This window comes from Sardina pilchardus, chromosome 2 (assembly GCF_963854185.1).
Source record: "Sardina pilchardus chromosome 2, fSarPil1.1, whole genome shotgun sequence".
Taxonomy (NCBI): Eukaryota; Metazoa; Chordata; class Actinopteri; order Clupeiformes; family Clupeidae; genus Sardina; species Sardina pilchardus.
This window is the reverse complement of record NC_084995.1, coordinates 33,803,001-33,814,654: the sequence shown is the minus strand read 5'-3', so window position 1 is coordinate 33,814,654 and position 11,654 is coordinate 33,803,001. Positions and strand designations below refer to the sequence as shown.

Sequence of the window (11,654 nt, the reverse complement as noted above, 5' to 3'; positions counted from 1 at the left end):
CGCAAATCAACCCTCATCTGTCTGGGAAAAGGACTGCTGAGAAAGTCTATCTGTACCTCTCGTCTGCTGAACTCTCAGACTCTGCTCTCTACTACTGTGCCCTGCAGCCCACAGTGACTGACAAACACACATCCCCACACAAAAACCTGCCTTGAGATAGCAAAGGCCAGTAAAGATAAAGTAAAAATTCAGTTCTGAGGACTGTGATAACTATCATGCTAATCCATTGAGCAAATCATCTCATCCAAAGGCTGATAAGATCACATATTCATGGAGTATGTACATTTCCAGTGAAGAGAACTACTTCTTTTGTATATTTCAGCCTGGATGCTGGCATATATACTGTACAGAAGACAGTGAGACTCATGGCATGTACCCATATTGTCCAGAAGGAGGCGGCATTTACTCATGAATCTATGGAGACAACAGTCACGTCAAGCTCCGTACTGTACAGCATGTGTACACATACAGGCACAACCAACCCCCTCATCAGTGTCTGAGACACAGAGAAGCAGCTCGGTAACGACAACCAGGGAAACGCCTGTCAGGCTTACAGATCACAGCGCTGCCAGAATCACCTCACCCGCCTCACCATGACATGCTGGATGAACATCTTGGGTATTCTAACTGCAATCTGTGCAGGTATGGTGCACAACAATGTTAATCATTCAAATTATGTCTATAATGTTTATTTTATTTTGTTTACATTTGAGCATACATATATATGTATATGTACTGAATGTTTATATGGACTGTGTTTGTCTTTGCAGTGTGTGCAGCAAGTAAAGACAGTGTTAATCAAACTGAGCCCCGTGTGATAAGTACTGAGGGAGAAACAGTGACTCTCACCTGTGAATATAAGACAACAAGTAACCAGCCTTACCTCTTCTGGTACAAACAGCAACTGGGTACACCAGACTACCTACTGGGACGTGGAAGTTTTGGAACTGGCCATAACGGCACTGAGTTCAGTGAGAGATTCCACTGCACATTCTCCCCCAGCTCTGTTCCTCTGATCATCAGGAACCTGCAAATGTCTGACTCTGCTGTCTACTACTGTGCCCTGCAGCCCACAGTGAGAACAACACCGTACACACCAACACAAAAACCTCTCTGATTCACTGCTCTGGCTGTAGCATGCATTCTCTCTGTAATATCACTGTGACACAACACCTCATCAACTGTTTAGTATAAAACATGACTTAAACTCTAAACTAGTGCTCTGACTTATTGATGGACATAGAGAAAAATGACACATGACAACAAAAAGGCATTGTACAGTAAACGCTCATCACACCTGATATCAATAACATTTAGTTGAGGAATCTCCTGAAAACCCTGAAAGCCTCTGGCTCTTCATAGGCTGATATTACTAAGAATGCATATAGGTATATCACAGTAAAACCCAGTGTGAAACCTTTCACACCAAGGAGGAGTTTGTTTGAATCTCTTCCCTATAATTTAACCCTCCATTCAGCTTACTATATCAAGAGGGTGTGACAACAGAAGGAATGGCTCACTGTATTTGACAGCTTGTAGATTTGACCTTTCGTTATGAGAGAAGCCAAAGTATTGAGTTTAATTCATGAATTGACATACATGTACCTGCATTATGTGAGTCTTTTCAATTCTTAATATCATAATGGTCCTGAATATGTACCTATGGCTTTTAACATGTCTGTGGTGACCAAGAATGACTGACTATGACAGAGTTTTGAGGCTATACCGGAAAGATCTAACACAATGCTCTCCTTCAACAATTCTCATCAAACAGGGCTGAGACCACTATGAAAGATCTAAAGTAATCCTCGCCTGCAACTAGTTTTCTGCAGTAACTCTTCAGTGGTATCGTCAGTATGGAGGATCAACTCCCAAATTTCTAATGAGTTTGTTTAGTGCTGAGGAAGACCAGAGATATGAGGAAGATAGTGGGATTGCTGGTAGACTAAATACCCAAGTGCTCAGATCTCCTCCAATCAAGTGTCAAACTCTGCTCTCTACTACTTTGCCATGCAGCCCACAGAGATACAACAAGCTGCCTCAGATCCAAAACACGTGAAGTAGGACATGCTGAAGTATGTGTTTGGTTTGGTTGTTCTGATATGACCCTCACCATTATTTCAAAAATGTCATTTGGTTTATGGTATATTTCATAAATTATGTATTTCACAAATGTAATATTTTATGTGAGCAAGGTGTCTTTTGATATTAAAATAAATGGCCTAATGCCTCACTTTAATAGTTGTCTGCATGCTGATCAGCCAATCAGTGTTCAAAGTCCTGAATGAAGGTCATGTGACTTATTTTAGTCCCAGTTACTCAAGGAGAGGCACCTCAGAGAAGCGTGTTATTTACAGAACTAAGAACAGCGGCCTCATCTAACACATTCCACATGGAGACATCACTGCTACTGCTCCTCATACTGACAACAGGTGAATTCAAATGGAAAGCATCAGTTGATAAAGTCTTACACGCCTGATCATAGTCCATTTCTTAACCCTTCTTCACAGATGTTGTGGCCGATCAAATTGCTCCTGTTAACACCGACATAAGAAGTCTGGAAGGAGATCGTGGAAGGTTGCAGTGTTCATACGAAACTAACAATGACTATGTTAGGCTTTACTGGTATAAGCAGTATCCAAACGGAGCACCTCAGTATATACTATGCAAAGGAGCCCGATCTTACGATTATGTTGTTGATATTCCTGACACTCGGTTTGATTCAACAACATCCAGGACATCTACTGAGCTCATCATTAAAGTTCTATCTGTGGCAGACACAGCTCTCTACTACTGTGCTCTGAGGAGCCCAGTGATACAAACTCACTGAAAAGCTGAACAAAAACCTAAACACAAAAAAATATTCTTAGGATAAAACACATCAAAGTAATCTTCCCATAGTGTTCATGATATCAAACCCACATTATGAATTTATTACAAATGAACCTAAGAGTTGTGGTCACACCTGGTGTACACTGCAGCATGGGTTGAATAGCAGGCCCCGCTGTGAAAGCCTTTTTTGTTGAAGATGTTTAATTCATGCACTACAAACATGCACTTCAGACATAAAGGGGTGTCGCACTGTTAAGATATATGTTTAAATGTAAGATATTGATGAATGTGCGCAAATAACAAGATTAATCTACAATGATTTAGCTATCCCAAGACAGTGCCATTAGTGGTATTGGCAGACCTACTGTAATTCTATATGCTAAGGTGAGCTTTAGAGAGGAAAATAACTCTCTTGACCAGTAAAGACAGACTAATTATCTCACCTCTGCAGTGAATAGAAGCGTTCAACCCACCAATCAAATTGTTCAGAGTGAGACCTTACTAAAGGAATGTCATGTGACTTAATTTAGTATCAATGCAGGAACCCATGGAGAGGAACCTCAGAGAACTGTGAGCAAGAATAAATATAATCTCATCTAGCACTGCATACTCCACATGGAGAAATCACTGCTCTTCATCCTCATCATGGCAACAGGTGAAAAACAGATGTCAACAAATGGAAAGCACTGGACAACATGTTACACATCATGTACTGGTATTTTACCTTCTCTCAAGAAATTAACAGTTTTTTGTCTTGCCTTTTGCCGAATTCTTTACAGATATTGTAGCTGATCGTATTACTCCTGACACCTCCAACATAGAAAGTCGGGAAGGTAACCGTGAAAGTTTGCAGTGTTCTTATGCAACAGACAGTGAATATCCTAGGCTTTACTGGTTCAAGCAGTATCCAAATGAAGCACCTCAGTATATACTATACAAAGGAGCAAAATCTTACCGTTCCTATGATGATATTCCTGACACTCGGTTTGATTCCACAACATCTGATAAATCTTCTGAGCTCATCATTAAAGTTCTGTCTGTGGCAGACACAGCTCTCTACTACTGTGCCCTGAGTACCCCAGTGATACAAACACACTGAAAAGCTAAACAAAAACCTAGACATAGATTATAGATATTCAGACAAACACATCAAAGAAATCCTCCCACCCACAGAGTTTATGATATCACACCAACATAACAAAATTCTCTCAAATTAACCCTCAGAGTTGTGGTCACACCTGGAGTACACTGCAGCATGGGTTGAATAACAGGATCAACTGTGAGAGTATTTTTTTGTACTACAGACATGCGAGTTTGTAGCAATGTTACGATTTTTATATGAATGTAGATCTTGATGAATGAATGTGTGCAAAGAACAAGTTTAATTTAGAAAGTAAATATTATTAATAGGCTACGGTGAGCTTTAGAGAGCTTCTTTGTCTCTCCTGCAGTGGTGGAGAGGATCCAAATAGTACCATCCTTGCATGTAGCCTACCATGGCGTTGGTGCATTTTTACATTGTAAACATTCTTGAGGAACAGCTGAATGCAGTTTGCCGTAAAGCTACTAAATTACTAAAAGTCTAAATTTGTGGTGCCCCCTATGTCCTTTCAGTGCATGATGCGTGTGGTGGAAGCGGCAGAACTGACATGACATCAAAACTATTTCAGTGTTTCAACTTCAACATATTTTCAACATGGCAATGCTACTATGGATACATACACACAGAGTAAGAATGCTGATCAGCCACTGTAGCTCTACCAATCAGTGTTCAGAGTGAGGCCTTCCTGGATGACGGTCATGTGACTTATTTTAGTCCCAGTTACCCAAGTAGAGGCACCTCAGAGAAGCGTGTTATTTACAGAATCAAGAACAGCGGCCTCATCTCAGCACATTCCACATGGAGACATCACTGCTACTGCTCCTCATTATGACAACAGGTGAATTCAAATGAAAAGCATCCATTGATTTACTCCATTGCGTACAGTGTTGTACGCAAGATCATATTCCATGTCGTAACCCTTTTTTGAATTCTTCACAGACATTGTGGCCGATCAAATTGCTCCTATCAACACCAACATAAAAAGTCTGGAAGGAGATCCCGGAAGGTTGCAGTGTTCATACAAAACTAGCAGTGATCGTATTTTACTTTACTGGTATAAGCAGTATCCAAACGAAGCACCTCAGTTTATACTATACAAAGGAGCAGGATCTTGGAGTGGTAGTGATAATATTCCTGACCCTCAATATCATGATTCTACAGTATCCGGTACATCTACTGAGCTCATTATTAAAGTTCTGTCTGTGGCAGACACAGCTCTCTACTACTGTGCCCTGAGGGTTGTACCCAGTGATACAAATGCACTGAAAAGCTGAACAAAAACCTAAAGAAAAATTATCACTTGTAAAACAAACACATCAACGTTATCTTCCCACAGGGTTAAGATATCAAACCAACATAATAACATGCTTTCAAATTAAACCTCATGTGGTCACACCTGGAGCACACTGCAGTGTGGGTTGAATAACAGGACCAGCTGTGAGAGTATTTTCTGCTAAACATGTTTAATTCTGAAATGTACACTACAGGCATGTGTGTTATGAACATAGTAACATTGTGTCATGACGGAGGTGGATTTTAGCTAGTTGAATGGCGTGGCAAGTTGGCAAAGTTAAATAGCAATGTGTCAAAGCAGTTCATCATAATCCTGGGATATGCCCGCTTGACAACAGGATAGATAGCTAACGACTGGCCTTTGGCCATAGCAACCATCTATTTAGAATGTATTAATCATGAATGAATTCATGTATGAATTCATGATGATTCATGTACAGTACCTTGGTGTAGCACACTGCAGCATGGGTTGAATAACCGGATCAGCTGTGAAAATCGTTTTAGATAAAGATGTTTCATTCTGAAATAGACTACAGACATGTAACACAAGTTCACTGCTACGATTTTTATATGAATGTATAGATCTTGATGAATGTGTGTGTGCAAAGAACAAGTTTAATTTAGACAGTAAATATTATTAATAGGCTACGGTGAGCTTTAGAGAGCTCCTTTGTCTCTCTCCTGCATACACAAGATGCATTGTGAATTAAGTGGAGTAAGTGAAGTTAAATCTGCTACGTGGTGGAGAGGATCCAATCAGCATCCTTGCATGTACCATGGTGTTTGTGCATTTTGACATTGTAAACATTCTCAAGGAACAGTTATATGCAGTTTGCAGTAAAGCTACTAAATAAAAGTCTAAATTGTTGTTGCCCCCATAGTATATCCTTTGCTGCTCTACACACAGTGTGTGATGCGTGTGGTGGAAGCGGTGGCACTGATATGACTTCCAAACTATTTCAGTGTTTCAACTTCAACATCTTTTCAACATGACGATGCTACTATGGATACATACTGTACACACAGAGTAAGAATGCTGATCAGCACTGTAGCTCTACCAATCAGTGTTCAGAGTGAGGCCTTCCTGAATGAAGGTCATGTGACTTATTATAGCCCCAGTTACCCAAGGAGAGGCACCTCAGAGAAGCGTATTATTACAGATCTAAGAACAGCGGCATCATCTAGCAGTACATTCCACATGGAGACATCACTGCTACTGCTCCTCATCATGACAACAGGTGAATTCAAATGAAAAGCATCCGTTGATTTACAGTGTTGATGCACAATTTCCATTTTCCAAGTCGTAACCCTTTTTTTAATTCTTCACAGACATTGTGGCCGATCAAATTGCTCCTATCAGCACCAACATAAAAGGTCTGGAAGGAGATCGCGGAAGGTTGCAGTGTTCATATAAAACTAGCAGTGCTGGTTTTGATCTTCACTGGTTTAAGCAGTATCCAAACGAAGCACCTCAGTTTATACTATACAAAGGAGCAGGATCTTGGAGTGGTGATGATAATATTCCTGACTCTCAGTATTATGATTCTACAATATCCGATACATCTACTGAGCTCATCATTAAAGTTCTATCTGTGGCAGACACAGCTCTCTACTACTGTGCTTTGAGGAGCCCAGTGATACAAACTCACTGAAAAGCTGAACAAAAACCTAAATACAACTTATCACTTGTAAGACAAACACATCAACGTTATCTTCCCACAGGGTTAAGATATCAAACCAACATAATACTTTCAAATTAAACTTCAGAGTTGTGGTCACACCTGGAGCACACGGCAGCATGGGTTGAATAACAGGACCAGCTGTGAGAGTATTTCTGATAAATATGTTTCATTCTGAAATGTACACTACAGGCATGTGCGTTATGATTCATTTTTATATGAAAGTAGGTATTGATGAATGTGTGCAAACAAGGTTAATTTTGTAAGAAAATATGATGAACGAATAGGCTAAGGTGAGCTTCAGAGAGGAAAATTCCCCTTTTGACCAATAAAGAAAAACATGACCATGAAAGACATGATACCTCTACATTGTGGATGCAGTCAGAGCCAATCCACCAATCAAATTATTCATAACAAGGCCTTCCTCAGTGAAGGTCATGTGAATTCCAGTACCAGTGTGGTAACCAAGGAGAAGCTCAAGTGTGAGCAAGAACACCTACAGTAGAACCTCATCCTACATTCCTCCTGCTTTTCATCCTCATTATGACAGGTGAATTCAAATGAAAATCATCTACAGTAATGATAATGGTATATTGTATAATATGTAGCATAATGTATGCATCATTTCAAGTCTTTCTTGAACTCTTTTACAGATATTGTAGCTGATCAGCTCAGTCCTGCTAAAGCCATCATTGAAAGTCTGGAAGGACATTTTGAAAAGTTACAGTGTTCATATGAAACAAGTAGTGAAAACATTGGGCTTCACTGGAATAGGCAGTATCCAAATGAGGCACCTGAGTTTTTATTATACAAGGGAGCTCAATCCTACACTACGGAACACATCTCTGAATCTCGGTATGGAACTACAACATCCTAGCCTGGCATAGCCCTCTGTAAGCTTCCGCTAAATTTTCATTTCCCTTCACCCTCTGTTCGATTAGTACGAGGGTTTGGTATGACCAGGCAGCAGACACCGGCAGAGCTCTAACTGTACTCTGCAGGTAGACCAGTGATACAAAGTCACTAAGATGCTGCACATAAACCTAAACGTGAAAGATAGCTTTTGGAGAAAAAATACATCAAAGCAATTTTCTCAGAGTTCTTACACAGTAATATCTGCATTTTTCTCATCTTGCTCCTTTCCCTACAGGTCCTTGTCCTTGGTAGATGGTCAAACGCCTGGTGCCGGATGCCTCCCTGTAAATCCACTCTGTCTCCAGCTGATGGGTGTGCCTCAGCACCATTGGCCATACAATGCTGAAGTCTCAAGCTTGTTGCATACAGCTTCAGAATATGCCCTTCCTTACATTTACACATTTGAGAAGTGTTACAAACTCAAACATCAGACAAATATATAGAGTTGATTGGGTAAATTCTTCAGTGTGTTGCAGGTGTGACCACATATCTTTCAAATTTCTGTATGTGGTGAAGATATCAGAAAACTATGAGGAAGGGATGGAGGAAGAGCAAAACAGTGACAAAACTAGAGAAGCACTCAGAGAGCGCAGACCTCCGTCTGTATTGTTCTTCCTAGGTTGTCATACATTTGAACCTACACTATTCAGATCGCCACCACGTGGCCATACCATGCCATTACACCGCTAAGCGAAAAACATAAACGGCTCCGGAATCCCGACGGTGATACGGATCACTCCAAAAATTTAGTTGATTCTTCCTTGGGTCATTTCTGACATTCCCTGATGATTTCATCAAAATCCATCAAAATGAGTTGAACAAAAAGAGTGCAGAACAAAAGGACAGAAGCAAAGCTACAGGGAAGGAGAGTGGTGGACATGGAGACACAAATGTTAACAACGAGGCTAACAGAAAAAGAGTACACCACCCCTGAGTTTACTGTACATAAATCACTCTTACTGATCCTTATTCATTACAGAAGTTCATATTATAAATTATTCTAATGTATTGTGAAATGTTGACAAAATGTTTCCAGCTGTTTTCCAGCTTATAATGAATTGAATTATTGGTGACATGACTGAAAAATCTTACTCATTTCAGGACTTTCAGGACTTGCTGTCTCACGAACATGCATGAATAAAACAACAAACAACAAACAACAATGAAATTTGTCTCCACACTTTCCTCTCAGTTAGCTGAAATATAGGTAGTTACAAGTAAACCATTCACTCATTATGCACATTCAGAAAACAAGGTGGTCTGATTGAGAAGGAGGAGGCTTGCATGACATGCTCCGAAATGGTCTTATCACACCAGAAGAGTTCAGACTACACCAGCTGCACTCTGTTGTGTTGTTTCTGTAACATTATTGAGTTTTCAGAACCAAATATGCTGCTTTATTCCGCTCTAGTCCTCACCATCTTCACAGGTAATATTTCCTCAATATTATTCTATTACATACTGCCACAAATAACACTATTTTTGGTTAAAAGATGATGTCATACAGTATGTCAATTATATGAATCTTATGAAATGAAAATTGTATTGCACATAAGTAAATGAGGTGTCTGTCTCTGGCAGGACAAATGCATGGGAATGAAATTAATCCGGAAAGGATCACAGTCTCTGATATGAAAGGGTCTGATTTAGCCATTTCATGCAACTACTCCTCTTCAAATCTTCGGTCTCTACAGTGGTATCGCCAGTATCCACAATCAGTCCCTGAGCATCTTATGTCCGTTTACACTCTTGATAAAAATGAGACATCACAAATCGACCCTCACCTGTCTGGAACAAGGACTAAAGAGAAACTCTATCTGTACCTCTCGTCTGCTGAACTCTCAGACTCTGCTCTCTACTACTGTGCCCTGCAGCCCACAGTGGCTGACAAACACACATCCCCATACAAAAACCTGCCATGAGATAGCAAAGGCCAGTGAAGAAAAATATATACATAGTCAGTTCAGAGCGCTGTAATACCAATCATGAGTAAATCACTTTGTTCAAAGGCTGGCAGGATTACATATTCTTAGAGCTTGTCATTTCCCAGTAAAGATAACTGTTTCTTTTTCGGTAGGCGTCAGCCTGGATGCTGAAACAATGAGAATCATGGTATGTACCCATTTTGTCCATAGGGAGGCAGCATTTACTCATGAATCTATGGGGACACAAGTCACAACAAACAACAAGCTCCATATTGTACACTGTAAGTAGTACACATACAAGCACAACCAACCCCCTCGTCAGTGTGTGTCTGAGACACAGAGAAGCAGCTCGGTAAGGACAACCGGGGTCGACAGCATCGGTCGGGATTACAGACACTAGGCACTGCTGCCAGAATCACCTTTCTGCCTCACCATGACCTGCTGGATGAACACCTTGGGCATTCTAACTGCAATCTGTGCTGGTATGGTACACAACATTGTTTATTAAAATGTCCATAGCTTTTTTTTCTTTTGTTTACATCTGAACATATTTATGTGGACTGAATGTGACTGTGTTTATCTTTGCAGTGTGTGCAGCAAGTAAAGACAGTGTTAATCAAACTGAGCCCCATGTGATAAGTACTGAAGGAGAAACAGTGAATCTCACCTGTGAATATGAGACAACAAGTAACAAACCTTACCTCTTCTGGTACAAACAGAAACTGGGTAAAATACCTGGCTATTTACTGGGACGTGGAAGTTATCAAGCTGGCCATAACGGCACTGAGTTCAGTGAGAGATTCCACTGCACCTTCTCCTCCAGCTCTGTTCCTCTGATCATCAGGAATCTGCAAGTGTCTGACTCTGCTGTCTACTACTGTGCCCTGCAGCCCACAGTGAGAACAACACTCCACACACCAACACAAAAACCTCTCTGACCCACGGCTCTAGCTGTAGCATGCATTCTCTCTGTAATCACTGTGGCACAACACCTCATCAACTGTTTTGTATATGAATCTTGGAAGATATTATATAAATTCATCATGTTCTTCAAATAATGAATTAATTGACGAAGCTTTTGTAGGTGCGATGACAATGTTTTGGCGTGACGCCCCTGCTGGTATTGGCAGTTGTTATCATACAAAGGGGCTTGAACCCTTGAGAACAGCTTGAGCTTATTTTGAGGGGCCTGATTCAGAGCAACATGGAAACCACACCCCTGGAGGCAGAGGGAGGAGCTTATGATAGCTCATGATTATGTTTTTATTTCAGCAGCGTAGCAGAGACTGGGTTAACATTAAATATCACCCTGCTCTTTGTGTGACTTGTTTTTATTTGTTCTAGAAATATGTTCTTGTTTACTGCTATCCTTGCTGCTGCAATAATAGGTAAATACCACTAATTTTAAACTTCAGATTAATACTAATTATACAGACGCTAAATATGTGTGAATTCTAAAATTATGACCACGTGTAATTTTACACAAGGTGTACCTTACTATCAACTTGCAACTTTTTTATAGGTGATGGTAGTTCTGAGACAATAATTGCACCTAACAGCATGGAGGTGTGGATCCACAGTTACACTGTCTTGTAACATCACCACAACATTCAGGACTCTCCAGTGGTATCAGCAGCATTCCAAATCAGCTCCGAAGCATCTTTTGAATGTGTACAGTTCAGACCAGACGTTCGACACAGATCTTCGATTAACTGGGAAGATCAACACAGAGAAAACTCAAGTGTTTCTGCAGATCTCCTCTGTTCAAGTCTCTGACTCTGCACTGTACTACTGTGCTCTGGAGCCCACAGTGACACTAAACCACAGACTACTGTGCAAAAACTTTAACAGGAACTCACCTCTGCTTCCTTTTGTATCTTTTCATTTCACTTTTCAGTATTATGCCTT

At 40.5% G+C, this 11,654-nt stretch overlaps 2 gene segments (V, D, J or C); both read left to right on the top strand.

Annotated features, from left to right (window-relative positions):
• Positions 1-519: 519 nt before the first annotated feature.
• On the top strand, positions 520-9,743 carry LOC134099294 (T-cell receptor alpha chain V region RL-5-like). The segment is given in 3 exon segments: positions 520-642; positions 771-1,075; positions 9,516-9,743. Coding segments are annotated over 3 exon segments (582 nt in total).
• A 365-nt stretch (positions 9,744-10,108) lies between these two features.
• LOC134102275 (T cell receptor alpha variable 38-1-like) lies at positions 10,109-11,419 on the top strand. The segment is given in 4 exon segments: positions 10,109-10,228; positions 10,335-10,642; positions 11,091-11,134; positions 11,269-11,419. Coding segments are annotated over 4 exon segments (405 nt in total).
• Positions 11,420-11,654: the final 235 nt, after the last annotated feature.